Source organism: Corvus hawaiiensis, chromosome Z, assembly GCF_020740725.1.
Source record: "Corvus hawaiiensis isolate bCorHaw1 chromosome Z, bCorHaw1.pri.cur, whole genome shotgun sequence".
Lineage (NCBI taxonomy): Eukaryota > Metazoa > Chordata > Aves > Passeriformes > Corvidae > Corvus > Corvus hawaiiensis.
Window position 1 is genome coordinate 50,228,283 of NC_063255.1, and position 20,521 is coordinate 50,248,803.

The window sequence follows — 20,521 nt, forward strand, 5'->3', positions numbered from 1 at the left end:
ACAATTTATTGTGATAGAAGAGTTGAAGTTTACTCCATTTTTATAGTTTAACTAGTTAGTACAGAAGTCACAGACACCCACACATCTTGCCAGTGCTATCCCTAAAGATAAATAACATACATATGTATATTCCAAGATAACACTGGAAACAAGGGATCACAACTTTTTGGAACAGCAATACTGCAAAGTATTAAAGCCAGACTGATTTAGGAGACAAGAGCACTGTAGCTTCATGGGTAAGAGGGTGAATGTTGTTTTATTAGAATTGATGGCGAAATTCTGGGGGTCTTACCTTAGACAACATTCCCAGTGAGTAATATGTAAGAACCCTTCTGTGTCTACTTAGACATCTGGGAACCCGAACCACCTCCTTTTGAAATCAGGGAGCTCAGTAACTGCAGAAGGAATAGGCTGAGGCACTGGGCTCTACTGGAGTATCTCTCACAGCATGTTTTCTTATTTCTCCTTTTTTTTTTCAAATAACACAAGAATGACTACACCACAAAGCAGAATATAAAATGGCTTAACTAAATAAAAAAGAGATTAACATTATAAAGTTTATATTGGGTTTCTTACTATATGTCTATATAACATGTTCTACCCCAAAAAAACTCCAGCTAACCAAAAACCCCATCAACCTGCACACACCTTGCCATACCACTACAGAGATTGCATGACCAGCTCATATTTTGGAAGCTGAGGGAAGGCTGGGAAGCACATAAGGGATTTTAGTGTTGATATTGACTGTTCAGGTAATCCATCACGATAAAACTATTCCTCTTCTGTCTCTAGAACATTGTTCATTAGCCCTGGGAGAAGTAGGTGGTGAAAATCCAGGAAAGCCAGCTCAACTGCCCAAGTTGGAGTTATTCCTATATAACAGCTACATTATGTACATTTGAAAGAGTTAGAAAGTAAACTTGACTTCCATCTGTTGCCATCTGATGTCTTCAGGATCTTCAGAACTGCTTTCAGGATTTTCAGAGGTGTTGCAGCCAGTGGATTCTCCTGTTGTGATAAAGGTCCCCTTGACAAGATGCTCCACGGATGTACTTTGTACCCCCCTTGGATTTTTAAGAAGGATAAGGACTGAAAAACAGGGTAAGAATCTTCCTCCATCATCCTTTCTGGCTCTTGAGCATGAGCCTCTGAACATGGTCCATTGCTTCTATCAAAATCACTTGTGGCCTGAGGCCTGCAGCCCAAATAGCCATGCAGAAGCTGCTCCCTCAAGCAGAAAATAGATTCTTTCACTGCCTCAGTAAGCTGCAACAGGGTTGCACAAGAGACTTACATCTCTGTGTAGAAGAGGGAGAACAGGCTGCTTCTGCGCTTACAAAACTAATCTGAAGCCTGAAAAATAGACTGCTGAAGGGAAGCAGATTTTACTCCAGCTGAAACACGCAAAGAAACTCATCAGGAGCCAGATACGAATCATTTAAATGACTTCCTAAGGATGCAGTCTGTGGGTTACTTGGAAAAGTAACAGTGGGGATACTTGGAAAAGTGTTAATGCTTTTGTCATGAAAGTCACAACTAGACTATTTCTGTGTGAGTAAGCAGCCTGCTGACTTACATAACAACTCCTTTATTTCCATATGAGAGGTAAAACTTTTATCAAGTACTGGGTGAGAACAGAAAAGAAATGAAACATGGGTATTCTTTAGCTGCCACTTCCACTTCCTGGTGTGTATACCATTTTTCTTTCTTTTTTTTTTTTTTTTTCTGAATTATGGGGAAAATATATTTTGTGATATATTGATATTAATCAGATGCTAATGCTGTCTTCTAGGGAAATGCCCTATGTTTATTTTTTTCCTTTATGTCAGTTTTCTCAGCAAATGGACCAAGTACAACCAGGTACACTGACATATCCAGGGAACATTGTCAGGCTGTAAAATTATGAAAACTGTAAATGTTATAATGATCTTCAGTTCAGGGTTTGTATTTTTGACAGTATAAATGTAAAAGAATGAAGATATTGCAAAGAGAAAATGTCAAGGTAAAGACAGGGAGATCGCTTCCCAGTGACTGTCATGGGCAAAAGAGATTCAGTGTGGAGAATTTAACTTAATTCATGGTTAATTAGCATAAATATTTCATTATTGGTTCAGGTATTGGGAAACAAAAAAGGACAGACATTTAAAACACCTATTCTCCCCTTTTCCAAGCTCAGCTTCTCTCCCAGATTCATCTGCACTCCTAGCTCTTCTTCTCCACCATTCTCAGGCTTCACTCCAGACACTCTTCCCCTCTTGTCATTGTTGCAGGTTACCCCCAGTTTTTCAGTAAGCCAACATGCAGCACAGGTCAGGGTTCACGTGTAGCAGTTTCTCTCTGTTGCTCTCTTTTTCCCACTCCTTCCTGTTCTCTAATGTGGGTCTTTGACAGGCTGCATTCCAGTCAAGAAATCACTGGCTCTGGGCTTGTGCATGGGCTGCAGCCCTTCCAAGGGATGTACCTGTTCTACCATGGCTTCTCCATGGGCCACAGTCCCTTTAGGGGTGTGCTTTCTTCACCATGGTGCACCTCCAGCTCCTCTGACCTTGCTGTTCCCTCTGATTGTCACTCTTCTGTTTTCTTCTCCTCTCTGGCATTTTCTGCTCTTTTTTAGATATGCTTTCACAGAGGTGCTACAAGAATGACAGGTGGGGCTTAGTTGTGTCTTGCAGTGGGTCTGTTGCTGAGAGCTCTGTCCAGCAAAGGGAAGCCCCTTGCTGGGTCTCACTGAAGCCACTCTTTAGCTTCCCTGCTAACAGAGTATTGTAATTTATACCCAATACAATTAGCTACACGTTACTTGCATAAAATGATATGGTCTCTTCGAAACATAAGGTTATCAGAAGTCATTTTCATGGACTGTGACATCTTGATCACATATCTACGCTGGAACAATGTTAGCTCAGTGCCAATGGTTTCTAAGAGTCTTACCAGAATATTGACATGTTAAGCCACAGTAACTGCATCTACAATTAAAGCAAGCAATTAGAATAATTTGTGTTTCAAAATAAGAAATAAGGTAGAAATACAACTTTAAAATGTCATCTATAAGACGAAGAAAATGGACACAGCTAATAAACTGAAGTAAGGTATTGTTTTAAGATCAGCCCCTCTTGCTAACAATGAAACACTTACTCCTTCAGCTGCTTAGTCAGCTTGACAACCTGGGAGGCCAGCGACATACATGTCTCCACAACTACTAAGTAGCGGGAACACATGGTGTGCCCGTGTCGCTCAGCACTTTGTGATGGCTTCTCTCCCACATGGTTTTGCATGGTGACATTTGCTCCATATTCAACCAATGTCTGTAAAAACATGAAAGGGAACAGTGACATCTCTAAGTGTAAGTCTATGCTGTGACTTCTGATCAGTACAAGAACGGCTGGACAAAAAGCACTCCTGAATAAAATGCTTGAGAAATGTTAGTCTAAGCCAGACATTTTTAAAATTCAGTCACTGACAAATCTGTATGCAGCTTGAATTCAAACCACATACCAATCAAATCTACCACTCAGGTGCAACAATAATATAGAAGACTGAGCTGCAGTTCAGAGGAGCTATAAAAAGACTGTAATTTATATATTATTCCCTCCTCTGCCCCTGAAATTCTACTCAATTAATTTGTTTTCTGTTCATACGTTTGTACAGCATAGCATCACTTGTAGCATTCATACAGTGAGTGGGACTACCAAATCAAAACAGGACTTCCATTTGGCCACCTATTGATTCTCTCCTGCACCACAGTAATAAACTCTTGCAGATGCTTCTCCCTGTGCATTACAGAATATTGTGATAACTTTACACATGGCAGACCTAGAAAAGAGGACACAGGACATCTGATGAAGATAACAGCAGGGTCCAGAGCAGCGTGAGCACATTGCTAGCCAGTTTACAGTGGCTGGTGATGAGCTGTAATGGCTTACCAGATCTGTTTTTGGGATCTCCACACTGCAACGTATTTCAACACACCCTTAGGATTTCATTTTAGGAATGTCTTTGCTACAGTGTTTGCTGACTCCTTTTGTGGTTTAGCTCTCCATTTTCTACCACAGCAGAATCCCTATGTTTAAAACACTCAATAGAGCAGTCTCAGTGTTCTGATTCCTTAGCTAAGTAATGCTTAGACATGAAAGATAGGCCAGATACTTTAGGTCAGACAGGCACAAATTTCTTATTGCTGATAAAGAACTGTACTATGACTCAATCAATCTGGTTGGAATTTTTGGGGGGTTAGGTCAGTGTGGTTTTTTATTGCTGAGAGAAGTCTCATTGCTTTGCACTTGCTTGGTTAGTCACTATTTTCTTTTGAATACGTACTGAAATATGTGTCAGCTTTTAGTCTTTAAGAAATATAATATCTTACACTCTGATGTATATCCCTGTGTTACTCACAGTACCAGCAGAGAACCCTAGCTTGCTGCTGGAGAACCATCCAAGTTGTAAGCATGCCATTTGAGTTATTCTGAGACTAGAATAAAGAGTGTTCTATGTGCAAAAGAAGTTTTGTCAGGCCGACCTCAAGACATCAAATAACTGAAGCAAGATTTGAGACTAACTCTTCCCTTTTATGATCTGCTTGTAATAATCAGTGTTAGGAGCTCTTTGCATTACTGGAGTAGGTAAAATAGGACCTAAATGTTCTCAGCAATGCTTTGACACATGTTGATACCAGCCCCCTGGAAAACTTGTGATCCTATACACCCAGAAACGATAGAGTCATTAACTTTATGCACACACATGCAGAAGAGGAATTGCATGGCTGAGCTCTTGGCTGACTTATCCAAGCAGAGCTGAAAAACCACTGAGGACTGGAGTGATTTTGTTGACCACAAACAGCAGACACAGAGACCTCTACATCTGCTGACAGAGAAGTGGAATGGGTGGTCTGTCTGATCTGTTAAAACCATGCAGAAAGGAAAGTTATGAACTCTTGCACTGCATCTCATATCAATAGATTGGGCTTAATTTGTCCAGAAAGAAAATAAACCTTGCAGAAAGTAATCAAATAGTTTGAAACATGATAGGAGTGTCATCTGCTCATAAACACAGTGAATAAGAGGGCCAGTGATTCTTCATTTTTTATTCTGCTGCTTATAGTTTCCCTGTTTCCTTTATCACTCCTTTCTTCTTACCAGATTATTCACTGTACATTATTTTAAAGTAGACTACAAGCTTATTGGGCACAGGGTTTATTTTGTTTCACAGCACAACAAATTATCAACTACACTTAAAACTGTGAGGTTTTAGTGAAGTAGTATTACTAACATTGTGTATTTTTATCATTACTAGATATTTTCATGACTTATTTCTCATGGCCTCACTTCAACAGAAAGTACTTGTTGAATTGCATATTTACCTAAAATAAAATAATCTTGAGAGTTCTAAGCCATTTATTAAGGCTAATTCTTCACAGGGACAGCAGGGCTAGTCTCTTTGTTGTTTAGTTTTATCCATGAAAACAGCCTGCAGATGTCACCACTCTGTTCAAAATCATCTACACTCATTTCTCCTTCAAATGCATTGCACATCTTGATGAGGCACTGTTGAGATAGCAACCCTAAACACACACTCAATAGCAACCCTAAGCACACCCTCTACCACAACAGTGCTCCCCACCAGTAAATTATAAACATTTCTTCTATCCCATTTTTTCCAACTGATCACAGCAATTGGCTACAATACAATAATAAACCCACTAGGCTCAGCGTGGATGTGATGGTTTGTTTATTTTATTCTCGTATGAGTTTCTACAGGGTCCATTCCTCACATCTTTAAGAAAAAAGACGTCCCCTCAATAAACAAATGCAGAGATGGTCATGTTCTCCTAATCTATTTGACTGTCTTCAAGTCTATTCACTCAGCTCAACCTGTTTTTCTTTTTTTATTATGCGATACTCTCAAACTGGCTTTTATGGAGTTATGTCTTCTTGGTGACCAAATATATAAATAGGTAATAATAATAATAATAGTAAGCAGCTCTGCAGCTGTAGATCCAACACAATAATGTCCACTAATATATTTAGCTCTTTGAAGAGGTTAGCTAATGAAAATCCACTAGCTATATTTCTTTTAGGGCTGGACTAATACAAATGTTCTGTATTTGCAGTGGCCTGAAAGGTGATGTGGATCAGTTCATGTGTGGTAACAGGAATAACAAGTTTACTCATACATATCTGAGTCCCTTGAGAATTACTGCTTGTTCTTAGACATGTTTTCCTCCCTAACTTGACTTAATCACTTTAATTTTTATTTCTTGCCTTTCTGCCAAGAGGTTTTTATTCTTTTATCTGTTCTTTTCCAGGGACTAGTTTGTTTATCAAATACCTCTCTGCAATTTCCTGGAATAATTTTATTATTATTTTTTCTCCAAACAGCTTTTGCTCAAAGTGACAACAACACAAACACTGAAATGTACTCCTGTGACTGTACTAATGATTCTAGCAAATTTGACGGGCAGAGGGTACATCTGCAATTAACACAAAGTTAAGTTGCTTCACCTTCAATAATTTACCAGAAGCGCTGATCAACCAGAGAGGTTCCAGTGACTGGAAGTTACCAAACTTGGCACCCATCTATTACACGGGTTTGAAGAAGGATCCAGGGAGGAACAGGCCTGTCAGCCTGATCTCAGTGCCAGGCAAGTTCATAGAGCAGATCATCTTGACTATCCTCATGCAACAAGTACAGGACAGCCAGGGGATCTCACTCACAGTATGGCTTTATGAAAGGCAAGTTCTGCTTGAGCAACCTGATCTCATTCTGTGACAAAGTGACCTGTCTAGTGGATGAGGAAAAGGCTGTGGATGTGTTTACCTAGATTTTAGTAAAGCCTTCGACATGGTTTCCCAAAGTATTCTTCCAGAGAAACTGGGTGCCCATGGTGTGAGTGAAAAACTGGTTGGATGGCAGAGCCCTGATAGTGGTGATGAGTGTATTTACATCCAGATCATGGCTGGTCATTGGCGGTGTTCCCTGGGGCTCAGCACTGGGGCCAGTCCTGTTTAATGTAATCAACAACACAGACAAGGGGATCATGTGCACTGTCAGTAAGTTCACAGACTACACCAAGTTGGGTGGGAGTGAGGATCTACTGGAGGGCAGGAAAGCTCTGCAAAGGGATCTGCACAGAATGGATCAAAGGGCTGAGGCCAACTAGATGAGATTCAACTGCACTTTGACCACCCCAAGCAGCACAACAGGCTTGGAGCAGAGTGGCCAGGAAGCTGCCTGGAAGGACCTGGGGGTGCTGGTTGACAGTGGCTGAACATGAGCCAGTGTGTGCCCAAGGGCCCAAGAAGGCCAATGGCATCCTGGCCTGTATCAGCAACAGTGGGGCCAGTGGGCATCGGTGAGGCCACACCTTAAGCCCTATGACAAGTTCTGGGCCCCTCACAGCAAGAAAGACATTGAGGTGCTGGAGCAAATCCAGAGAAGGGCAACAGAGCTGGGGAAGGGTCTGGAGCACAAGCCCTGTGAGGCTGAGGGACCTGGGGTTGTTTATCCTGGAGAAAAGGACATTGAGGGGGGACATTGCCCTCTACAACTGCCTGATTGGAGGCTGTAGCCAGGTGGGGATTGGCCTCTTCTCCCAGGTAACAAGTTAAAAGGATGAAAGGAAGTGGCCTCAAGTTGTGTCAGGGGTGGTTTAGATCACATATTAGGAAACAAATTATCACAGAAAGGGTTGTTAAGCACTGGAACAGACTGACCATTGAAGTAGTGGAGGCACTGTCCCGGGAAGTGTTCAAAAGCAGCGTGGATGTGTCACTCGCAGACACAGTTTAATGATGAGCATGGTGGTGGTGCTAGTTTGGTCAGACTTGATGATCTTTGAGGTTTTTGCCAACCTTAATGGTTCTATGACTCTAAGATCAGCCATCTAGTCCAACTCCATGACTTTTTTGGTATGTCTGCATTGAACACAGCTACTGGACAGAGGTATCCAAACTGGTTCATTCAGATCTGGCTTCCATTAGCACTGTAGATGTGAAAGCCTTCTCAGCTGGACAAATTACCATTTTTAGCACCTCTGTACAACAGAACTGTATTGTTTTCAGTGGCCAAGATGTTTCACCAAGAATTAGCTAGAAATCAGCATCACTCTTCAATGTATAGCACAGATTCATTCCAGGACGGTAAGTCTGAAAGGGATGGTTTAGTCAAGGTGTAATCCTTCAACAAACCTATCTTTTATAGTTCCCCTAAGCTGGAGAGCTACAACTACTCAATGGAAAAAGAAACAGAAGGAAAACTATCAGACTAATATGAAAAGTATGCATATCTAACCTGGCTGACCTTTTGTAACACAAAAACATACACACTAACTGCTTATGTATGAACAATATAATCATGCTTTCATCTTGAAATACAAGTTAGTTTAGGCTCACGACAGCATAATTGAGAATAGAATCAAAAACCCAGAGCTTTTCACTCTTTCAGTCTGACTCCTACTGGTTTAAAGTTCTTCCTTCTGATATATTTTAATGTATCAATAATTATTCCCACTTAGATTTCCCATAATATTTCTTTTGTCATTCAAGCTTGAAGTTTAGAGGTTTCTTCTATAGCTATCACTCTACCTGTATGCATCCTAGATAGCCATGTTGAGCAGCTATGTGAACAGCAGTGTTTCCATCCTGGTCAACTTCATCCAGTGAAATCCCTTGTTCTTGCATAAACTGAAGAAGCCACAGAAGAATTTTCTCCTGGGGGCAAAGAAATGTCACAAAAGGTAAGAGATAATGAAAAGCTGAATATACTAGAGGAATAGTGGTACTGTCATCTGTTACTAATACTATCCAGTAATTCCTTGCTTTCAGTGTCTCTTAACTTTGTAGGACTTAGTGCATCATGGGACTCTGGTTTGGCTTTTAGGGAGTTTTGGGTTTCTTTTTTTCCCCCAAGGGAAAAAGTTGAAATACTTTATTTTATAAAAAGACATAATAGGAAAAAAATGAGTACTGTAACACATTCTGAGAAATTGTACATAAAAATCGTGCATGCCTCTGTGTTGGGGATGAAACCTGAGGCAGAACAATCCATATATCAATCTGAAAATCAGGTTGTGAAATTTGGTCAAACTTCACAAGCCTCTCTGGAAAAATAAAACAGGATTGTGCTCAGATCACAGCCATGAGCAGTTAGATTCTTCAGATCTATAATCATTCCCCATTTCTGTGCGGTTGTGCTAAAGAAGCAGCAACACAACTAAAACCAGAAAATAATGCTACCCTAAGGTCTCAATGTACTGACTCATGGACCATTTGTATGTCCTGCATTTTAGGAAGGATGGGGAGACTTGGGAGTGCAAAAGCTCGTCACGGAAAGTCTGGAAGCCAAAACTGAGGTAGAAACTTTTTTTTTTTTTACATCACTGTTTGTGTGTGTATGTAGGTACAATACACATTTATTTGGGTATTCTTTTATAACAATGGAGAGTTATATATGTGCACTAAGCTTTTCTGATTTCTTATTTTCTCCAGCAAGTTTATCTGGAATAAATTTCTTCTCTCTAGGAACTTCCCATGCCTCTCCAGTTTAAATTTCTTTTTGCCCTCCTGAATATGATACATATTGAAAATCTAGAATAAATCTATAGATTACATAGAAAAGTGCGCTCCATTAAAGGGTAGCTGACTACAGCTGCTTTCCCAGTTTTTCTATCTGAATAGGTGAAAAGACTAAATTACTTCCTAGCTTAAAACTTTTTTATTTAAACATGTATTTTTTAATATCTTGCATTGATATCTATCATGTGTTGCACTGTCTCAGAGCTCCAGTTCAAAGGGGGATTCTAGTGTGGATTCTAGTGTTGCAAACACTAATCCACAGACTTAACCTCCACCATCTCAGTAGCTCCAGTGACACATAAGTACATAATTACCCAAAATTAGAAACGTGGAAAATTAAAGTACACCTAAACAAAACAGTATTGAAAGCACATATAGGAATCGTAGCATTAATTACATAGAAAAGGGTAAGAATAAAAGTGAAGAAAGAAAATTCTAATAAGGTTGGATATAAACCTGTATTTTTTGTGCAAAATTTTTATTGCAATGAAAAGGAGAGGGACTGTCAGACTCTTCTGAACTACTCCAGATGATTCTGCACATTCAGGCATCGAGGTCTCTGCTTACTCCTTCAGAGGGCTACTCTGTCTGATACTTATCTTCTTCATATATTCACTTTAGCAGCAGTTTTGTTCTTATTACAGGGTGAAGACCTAGGTATTTTGACTTCTCCTTGGCTGACTGCCCAATACAGCTGCCAGCCAGCATGGAGAGATGACTTCAGATCACATATCCCTTTAAAAATCCTTTTGAGCAAATTCTCAATATGTTGGTGGTGTTGGCCAGCGATGAAGAAGGATTATGCTACTCCTATGAATTGCCCCTATGTAGATACAAAAATGCTGCTAGCAAGGATTTTCTTGCTATTTTCTAAGTCTGTGAGAGACTTTTCTCTCTCACAGAAGAGGTAGCAGAGTTATGTAAACAACCAAACTACCTGCAACCTTGAAAAGTCTTGTTTATGGTACAGCAGAAAAATATTTTGACAATGGATGTTTTAGGATTTTAACCAATCACCCCCAAGGGGTGGCTGATCCTTTGTCCAATTAGACTATGAAGAAAAAAGTCTATAAAAGAGTTTGTAAAATAATTAAATCAATCAATCTTGCTGCACAATTCCTGCCTGCTGGATCCTCCCTCCTCCTCCTCTATGGCTGCGGGACACGGTGATATACTGTAGGAACCAGGCCTGTGGTAATATTTGGTGCAGTAATACCCCTATGTTTCAATAATTAAAAGAAAAATATTTTAGCAAAACTTATCTGCAGAATTGGAAGACAACTATAGCTTTGAAATCTTATATTTCTTTGGAATGTAATAGGTACCAGAATGTTAAGCATGTTCTGTAATTTTATGATCACAACAGCATGGAGCAAATCATGCTTTCTAGCCATTTATCTTATCAACAAGAGTTGATAAGTCAAGTTGAAGTCAAGTGGCTGGGTGGCTCTATTCAATCATCTATACTTAAGACTATCTGTGCACCAAGTGATCACAGGCACAAAGTTATAGTTCTACTCAAACAGTTTGTGTTTCAACAAATTTATCCTTGACCAAAAAAACCCCAAGAAAACAAATACTTTTTTCACTTAAAACCAGGGAAAACAAAACCATCATATATCAAAATATACTACATATCACTTTATTAACACTCTCACTTTTATTAACATCATGCATTTGCAAGAAAAATGTTTTCAGGAATAGATTTATAGTCTTCAACTCAGTTTATTCAGACAAAATGCAATATAGTAAAGAAATTCATCAGATGAAGATAATGAAAAATAATTGCTTTTTTGTTATGTAATAGGAACTTATAAATACTGATAAATTATTCAGTATATCTGTTACTTTTAAGACCTACAATGGTCTTAAAATGTTCTAGCAGTTATTAACACCCCTTTGGCATATTCTAGATCTACAATAATTCAAACCTCTCTATAAAAAGACTTCAGTAAAATTTGGGACAGGCTGCTGACTTTGGTTCCATCAGATGACTTTTGGAGAAGGAAGTACAACTAACATGGACCATTTAAATAATTACATAGCCTACAACAGGAAGGGATAGCATGCTGAAGAGTACTGACTTTACAGCTAATCCTAGCCCCACCACTTGATATTAATTAAATAAACAGGCCTTCCCAGTATCCCTTCAAAGTAGAGGAGTAGGAATGAGTGAAAACAACACATTACCCTTGTAAAAATGACATCAGAGAGGAAGGCAAATACCCTGAGGTGTAAATAAAGGTGTTTTGTTAGGTATCTGCATATCTGAATGTCATACACTCATTCCCACTGTGCTCTCCAGAACTGTACCACCACCAAGGTGTGCACAGGATCCCTTCTAGGTCCTCAGTCATGCTTTAGGTTGGTATCCCAAAGTCCCTCTATATTCTCTGGAGTTCAGAAACCACAAACCCTTGGCATTCCCCACCCTCTGCCTCTTGCCTGTGCACTCCATACTACCACAACATCCCTGTTGGAAAGCCTTTCCAGCCCTGTGAAGCTCTTAGTCAGGCCTAGGACAATGTGCACCTAGGACTGCAGCACCATCTTGCTGTGACATGGTGACTGGGCCAGGCACAGCTGCCCTTCACTGTACTCATGACTGAGTCCCAGTGTAAAGAGGCCTGACAACCATCGTGGTTTCTCTTGCATAATCTCATGCTTAAAGAAACCCTTGCTAAGGAGGTATGCTGACCAGGCTACAGGTTGACTTTGAGCTTTTGTTCTTTTCAATCAGATTAATTTATATGGTCCCTCTCTCATTGGAAAAATATAATGTTGTTGACACATCCTTGGAGACAGGCCATGACTGTAGTTTGATGACTATTAACATAGGAACTTTGCTATGAACTCCCTTCTGCTGCCCATCCTAAATTATGATTCTTGAAGAAAATTATGGCGTGCGTGTCTAATGCCTGGGGACACAATGGATGGACTGACTCTTTTAGGAAAGGATTCAATAACAGGTCTTCCTTGTAAAAATACTACTCTTGTAATTCTGCCAAGACCAGTGTTTACATGGATTATCTCTCGTGTAAGTAATGGTAAAATAAATTAAAGCTTCAAGGACAGCGCTAAGTAAGCATTTAAATTTCTCAAAGATTTTTTTTTTCTTAACAAACTTGGGTAAGATAGTCTGGTACCCCTTCAGCCTCAACATTCCCTCATGTTTTCAGGTAGTTTATGGATTATAAAAAAAAGATAATTGACATCACATATGAACTTTCTTTGGCATTCAGCTAACTAAGAAAATTTGGCAGCAATTTATATGTCACCTTGGCAAATTTCATGGGTGGCTGGTGTTTCTTAAGTGGTAGAGCTTCCGTTCTGCTCTGAAATGAATCTAGATAAAGTGTGCCAGATCCATTTCTGGCACTAGATAGCATAGCTCACTGAAAAAACCCCAAAGCTTCATTGGCTTTATCTTATATAAATACCTTTAGAGACAAGGACAAAATTAGGTTAATCAAGTGAAGATATGAATTTAAGTTCACATGCAACTTTCTCTTTCAAACTCTTTCTTCCCAGTAGCAAACACTCTTCTCTCTAATCCAGTTCTGGTCTGGCTTACATATTCCCTATCCTCAGTGCTGGGTTTAGAGCAAACATGCTAACACCATTAATCTGAATATCCAGCAGGATCCTATCTTGCACCAGTAACATCTGCATAGTAGGTAAGTGCAAAAAAAGGAGGTCTTTGCACAGCATGAAAACAAGGGTGTCTGTGTGCCTGTAGAAACAGCAGGAGAAAGGGTAGACCTCCAGCTCCATAACCTTCCAAAACTGCCTCTCCTTTCCCCTACAGTACATGCTTGGACAGAAGCAGTTAAGCAGCAGAAATATGTCACAATAATTGTATGGCATTGAATGAGACAATCACACACATCAAAGAATGATTTTCTCAGTGGTTATATTTTGTTTGTTCTCTCTTAACAAGAGTAAAAGGCATCACTACAAAATCAGTGAGGTTTGGTGTCCCTGCCAGTGTCTGGGGGGTTGGAGCTAGATGATCTTTAAGGTCCTTTCCAGCCCAAACCATTCTATGAATCTGTGATTCTATAATTTACTTTAATGTCTGTCGAAGAAACTGTGCGATAAAATGGTCCATCTGCCAAAGAGATTAAAGAAGAGTAACTGTTCACCATTCCTTCCATAGTAGATCCTGGAGAAGGTCCCCCGAAGAGGGATTATTGCAAGGTCTACTTAGGGAAAAACAGATGTTGTGGAAAGAGAATGTTGTGTAATGTTCCTCCAGATATTAGCCAAGCACTAGAATGCTGTACTTCAGTGGTGTCTCACTATTACAATAACAGACAAGTTAGGTGTGAAACAGGACTGGTTTACAATTAGCTCAGTTGGGTAGAGCATGGTACTAATAACACCAAGCTTTTGGGATCAATCCCCATATGGGCCATTTAAGAGCTGGACTTGATGATCCTTGTGGTCCATTCCAACTCAGAATATTCTGTGCATCTACAACATATTTTTGTATGTAGTTTTCAATGGAAGTGGCTAAAGCTAGACAGGTGATGTTCAAGTTCCACCATACTTCACTGCCAATACAATGAATTCTTAAACTGCAAATTTTTGTTGCTCTTCTGATGTGTCCTATGAGTCCTCCAGATGACAACTAATCTCCGTAGATATTCTTGGGATTTACTGGTTGGCCTAATATGCCAGCTAATCTTCTCCTTGCCATTACTCAAAGCTTGTAAAACAAAACCCAACCAACCAAAAATAAAAAAACAACTTCAGAGGGAAAATGCGGAAAAAATTACACAGATTAAGTTGGGAAAGATTTTGCTATACTTGAACTAATTCAGAGCATCTGCAATTAAAAGTCATAAAATGATACACATGCTTTAACTTAAATTCTTGTATAAGCACCCAAGTAATCTATGAAAATGTAAAAGAAGGTCATACCTGGCCATAGCAACCTGCATAATGGATAAGGCTTGGGTGGTCTTTTGAGCAACTGAGTTCCGCAATAGCTTCTGTTTCACTCACCATCCATCGAACACACTCCAGCTGACCACTCTAAACAAGCAAAAAAAAAGTCTAAATTCCAAGTGTTTCCATTCTAAACACATCTACTAGAGAGCAAAAAGCTTATCACAATTGTCAAAAATTTCCAGTTTGATTGAAGATTTAAAGAATAAGCCAATAAAACCTTTTGTCTTTTTCTGCAGAAAGGCAGACTGATTTAAACATTGGTTCCTTTACCTTCAATAATACTTGATCATACTTTGTCATTCACAGAAGAGAGTGTAAATGTGATGGAGTTCTTCCTGTTAGTGTGGGTGCTCCAGCACAAATATCTAATGATGACTTGCATGACTGGACTTGTCCTCGGTCAATGCAAGGTCCTGTAAGAGCCTTTAAGTGATCTGGCATAACTAAATTTTGTGGCTCTTGATCCTTACTTCCAGAGTAGTTTTCAACACTGATACAATGATACTTATTTTTTTTGCTCCTCCTTTATACCACTGTAACTCCCATAATGTTGTACTATATGGGGTGTGCACCTGTTTTCCACAAAAGACTTAAGTATCAGAATTTATAGGCTTACAAACACATTATATACCAACCTTGAAAAAACAAGAAAGAAAAATTGCTAAAATTTTGCAGGACTTTAAATTGGCAGACTATAACTATACAGTTTGACATGGGCCAAGATATCAGAGCATTTCATTAGTATAACTAGGTATCAGTTTAATTTTCTATTCATATGGCTTGACCCAGAAAAATCAAAAAACCCAACCCTGCCACCTACACCAGGGCCCTAGGTGACTGAAGTGTGCCTCAAATATGCAAAATGGCAGGTTGGAATCCACCAGTCTTTTCTCAGTTTCTAAACTTTTCCCAGGAAGCAAATAACAATAAACCCCCCAAAGAAACAGAAACTCCTGTATTATATTTCACCCCTTCCCTTCTTTGTTCTTAAGGTATTTAGAGGATGAAAGGAGTGACATTCAATCAAAGAACCAGAATCACTATGATTGAATCATCAGCCTTCCTGCGCTATCTTTTATTTTAGTGTAGTAACACCATGAATTTTCATAATTCCTACATAGTAAGTTTTCCTGAAAGCTTGGACAATAATTTTTTTCAGATTTTAACAGGTTGTTGTTCTGCAACATGTACATTTTAACTTTGATGCAACTGCTTTAGACAACTGGGAATTTTCACTTCCAGGTGCTTTTATGCTTTGTAAAATTGTTCTTACACTTGTCTTACAAGATTATACCAGTATATGTAAGAAACCAAGAAACTGTTATGCTCCCTAAAGAAACAACTGAATCCAAGTTAAGTGAAAGCTACTTAAAACATAACAAATAGTCTTTAGATTCAGTAGACTGATTTAAAAATTAATGTATATGCTTTGACAGCAAGGTAAAAATTGTCAGTGTTATAGAGTGGATATTACATCTTGTGTAGTAATCCATTTTACTTTGCTTATGTAGTACCAGCCAACAGGGGTTTTTTTTTCCCACTTAAAAAGCTTGAAAAATAACATCCTGATGGATGCATTTCTTACTGCCATCACAGGAGAAAACTAAATGACCTTTATGTCACATTACAGTAGAGAAAGGGCCTGTTACCTTTATTGCTAATCCAGCTGGAGTTAGCTGCTCAATGTTTCGTTCATTCAAACAGTCTTCACCCATCAAAGAAGTGAGATGCTGCAGGCATTCTGCATGTCCCTTTGATGCTGCTACATGCAACAGATTGTTGTCACATTCATCATGGATCTTATCCAGATTATCTGCTGCTAAATGTGGCTGTTAAAAAAAGCTGTATGTTAGTTACAGCTAAGGATAAAAAGATACATTTATCCTCACAGCCCAAGACACAAACCAAACACAAGAAGGCTTCCCAACAGTCATGTTCTTTTATAAGTCAAAATCCAGAGCTTTTTACTTCAGTGTATAGAAATTGGGTACTATTAGCACAAGGACAGAGGTGGGATGTTCGCTGGCTTGACTGATTGCGAAGTTTCCTTCTCATGCAATTGTCATGCAACAGTGCAAGATCTTGAGTGGCTTTAAGTCTTCACACTAGTCTGATCAATGAAGTAGCTGCAAAAATACCCACATTTTAATAATTTCTGAGTTTTCTCTCCCCCCTTTTTTTTTTTTTTTTTTGGCATTATATTGATGAGTAGTTGAAGAGAAAACATCCGTGACTTCTGAAAGACATTCCTGATTAATTTTGCTCATCACAAAAGCGGTAGCTTATTTTAAGCACCATTTAAAACGTAGTTAAAGCACATGACAGAAGAGCTTTATGTGATAGCTTGTTTCCATGGAAAAATATGTTTGGATATTTACTCGAAGTTCTACACCACCATGATGTAATACAATATTTCTGCCCAATTCTAATTTAAAGACAAAACAATTGGATTGAGAAACTCCAAAAGGAAAACAAAAGATTAAAGACAAAGTCAAGGAGTAGCAATAACTAAGTTCCTAGAGTTATGCAGTCTTGCTAGAGTATTGTTCCATGAGTGTACTTCTTGAAGAGGTTTCAACCAGTTGGGAAAAAATACATATTTTCTTACCTATGATGTCCTTTTTTTTCACCCCAATTCCTATTTCAGGATGAATTTAACTTGCTTTTATTTCTTAATGACTAATCTAATATTCTCTTCTGCCTCTGTCTAGTTTTGAATATCTTCCTTTGTTCATGCTTCTATGTTAACAGCATGCCTTTGTGCTTGAGCTAGACTGGTAAACAGAGAAGCTAAACAAAAATCTAACAAAACTAGTTTTTATACATACACTGTGCCTTCACCAGTTGTTCCGTGTGGAGATCACATGCTCTGCATCATTGTGCTAACTTGCAACCAGTTACTTTGGAAACCATCATTGACAGTGCCTGATCACAGTGTTAGAATTTACTAAAAAAACTTCATATGGGTCAGAGGCCAACGAGGCTTTGGAGAAAGCTCCTGCGTGAGAATGCTGCTGCAACAAGACAGCATAAACACTCCTGAATAATAATCAGAATACAACAGAAGCCTCTCTGTTCTCATCATCAACCTCTACATAACAACAGTGGTAAACCAGAAATAATTGAACAAAGTGACCCACAAACATGAAAGGCAAAACTCGGTTAGGATTTAAATTTGATATTTAAGTGATTCTATTAGTTAAAATGTCTGCCTTCTTTATAATTTCAGTGTACTGCATAAAACAGCAATCTTGGCTATACAGACATTAAACTAGCATCTTGGTTTTGCTACATATTTTATTTAAATATTAATGCTTTCCATTTGGAAGCCCATATGCTTAATTTCTTAGGAGTCTACAAGATAAAATGGGCAGTGGTTCAAAATATGAACTTCATCAGCTTAGCTGGCTTAATAAACCATATCATAGATCACTTTATTCTACATTTTTTATGAAAAAGATGATACTTACCAGTAAAGAGATTTGGCCTTCCTTTACAATATTTAAGATGCTCTTAATTTTTTTCACCTCTTCGCTCCTCTCTTCTGGGCCCCCTGCGCTGCTCCAGTTCATGCTCAGTTCCTCTAGCTGCTTGCTTTCTGCCACTGCCGTCTGCAGGTGGAAAGTCCTCCGGTGGCAGTTCGGCATAGTCTTCTCAGCTTTGTGAGCATGAGGATCAACAAGTGTCCTGCTGAGGAAGCCCTTGCCTTGGGCTTCAGATTCATGGGCTGAGCTACACTTAACTAAAGGCTGGGAAAGCTCTAATTCTTCTGCTGAATGCTTGTGCTGATCGAGGACAATGGGCTGCATTTTTCTCAGCTGAGCGCCTTTCACAGGAGACAGCACACAGAACTGTGTCCCGCCAGCAGGCGAGCTCTCTGTGCTCCCTGCAGGACAGCTCTTGCCACTTAGACCATTCATGGTTGAACACACACTCAAAAGTTTTTTCTCAGGAGCTACCTTTGTAAAAGGAACAGGTTGCTGACTTGATTTAATGTAAGGCACATCCAAAATCTCATCCATATCCAGGTCATAGTGCTCCAGCTCCCCAAGCAGAACAGCAGGTTCTGTGCTTTTGCTTTTAAGGCTCTCTCCTTCTCCTGGACTCTGGTCATCATTTGGAGGTGCAGACTGAGAATCACTGCCTTTCTGGTATTCTCCCTTCTGGTTCTCCTGGTCATCACTTTCATTGTTCTCAGAGCTTTCTGGCTGATGCTTTAATGGGGAAACTCTCTTCACTGGTCTGAATTTATTGCACACATCTGTAATTCCTGTTGGTTTCTGTGCATTTCCAAGAAGAGTTGAGACCCCACAGTTCCAGCTGCTGCTGGAAACTAGAGAAACAGAGGAATTTGATTTAGCAGTGAGTGCTACCTGACATGTGACATGATAGCATGCTTTAAAGATACACCTGCCCAAACATTGGAAACAAGAATTATATTATAACATCTAAACAGATTTAACAGAATCTCTAGCAAAACTGAAGAATCTGACATTCCTGAAAAGAAACTTTCTTCAAGGATGTATATTGTAATAGTTACAAATAATTCATTCTAATCAAGTTCTAACCAAGAACACAAGTCATCCATGAGCCAACAATGTGTGCTTGTGCCCAAGAAGGCCAATGGTATCCTGGGGTGCATTAGGAAGAGCATTGCCAGCAAGGATCTAGAGGTGATCCTCCCCATTTACTTGGCCTGGATGAGGCCACATCTGAAGTGCTGTGCCCAGTCCTCAGTACAAGAGAGACATGGAGCTCCTGGAGTGGCTCCAGCAGAGGGCTGTTACTATTAAGGGACAGGATCGTCTCTCTCAATAGGAAAGGCTGAGGGAGCTGGGTCTGTTTAGCCTTGAGAAGAGACAACTGAGGAAGAACCTCATCCCTGTCTATGAGTATGTGATGGGAGGGTGTCAAGAGGATGGACCAGGCTCTGCTCAGTGGTGCCCAGCAATAGAAGGAGAGGCAATGGGCAGAAACTGATGCACAGGAAGCTCCACCCGAACATGAGGAAGAACTTCTTTACTGTGCAGGTGACTGAGCACTGGAATAGTTTGTCCAGAGCTTGTGGATTCTCCTTCACTGTAAATATTCAAGAGCCACCTGGCACAATCCTGTGCAGTGTGCTCTGGGATCGCCCTGCTTCAGCAGGGAGGTTGGACCAGATGACCCACTGTGGTCCCTTCCAACCTGACCCACTCTGTGCACAATAGCCTGGTGGCATTTACAGTGGTCCTGTCCAACTATTAGTCTGCACTCTGCTCTGCATTGAGAGGCATCATAAGAGTAGGATGATTTTCTGTGAGGGCAATAAAAGAGGTAGTCAAAACTTTTTAGTGGATTTGTTTTAGCATCAGTAACAACAACTCAATTTTTAAGGCCTGTTTCCTCTGGAAGATGGATCTTTCTTACAAGAAGTAGAAATTCATGAACAGCAACTGAGACCTGGGACTGTTTAGCTTGGGGAAGGAAAGGGTCAGGAGGAATCTCATCATTAAGAAGAGGTAACAAGGCTTTTCTCCATGACAGGACAAGAGGCAGCCAGCACAAAGTAAAGTACAAGAAATTCTATCAGAACACAAGAAAACACTTTTTTATTGTGAGGCTGGTCAAACACTGGCACAGTTGCCCAGAGACTTTGTGAAATCTCCATCCTTAGAGACACTCAGAATTCAACTGGACACAGACCTGGCTTAACCTGCTCTAGCTGCCCTGCTTAAGCACAGTTGTTGAACTAGATGATCTTAAGTGAACACTGCAAGCCTAAATCAATTCTGTGATTCTCTGATCTAAAAATTAAGCCTACTTATTGAGGTATGATGTTTCCTTCTGATTTTCTCCTCTCTGTGTTGGGCTTCTCTGTCAAACTTTCCATCTATTATATGTATAACCTGTGTACACCCACACCCATGCACACACACACACCCCCCTATGTGGATCTTCTAGACAATTATTTCAGGGCACTGCAGGATAGTTTGACGAGTGAATCTGACTTGAGA

At 39.7% G+C, this 20,521-nt stretch overlaps 1 protein-coding gene across 2 annotated transcripts in view; it reads right to left on the reverse strand.

Annotated features, from left to right (window-relative positions):
* LOC125320035 (synuclein alpha interacting protein) overlaps positions 1 to 20,521 on the reverse strand; it is an 89,577-nt gene that overhangs the window by 12,737 nt on the left and 56,319 nt on the right. For both annotated transcript variants that reach the window (XM_048291969.1, XM_048291968.1), the window contains exons 4-8: positions 17,996 to 18,858; positions 16,175 to 16,354; positions 14,496 to 14,609; positions 8,580 to 8,705; positions 3,136 to 3,305 (exon numbers count right to left, since the gene is read on the reverse strand). In XM_048291969.1, coding sequence (XP_048147926.1) covers positions 3,136 to 3,305; positions 8,580 to 8,705; positions 14,496 to 14,609; positions 16,175 to 16,354; positions 17,996 to 18,858 — 1,453 coding nt within the window. The remainder of the gene's footprint in view (positions 1 to 3,135; positions 3,306 to 8,579; positions 8,706 to 14,495; positions 14,610 to 16,174; positions 16,355 to 17,995; positions 18,859 to 20,521) is intronic.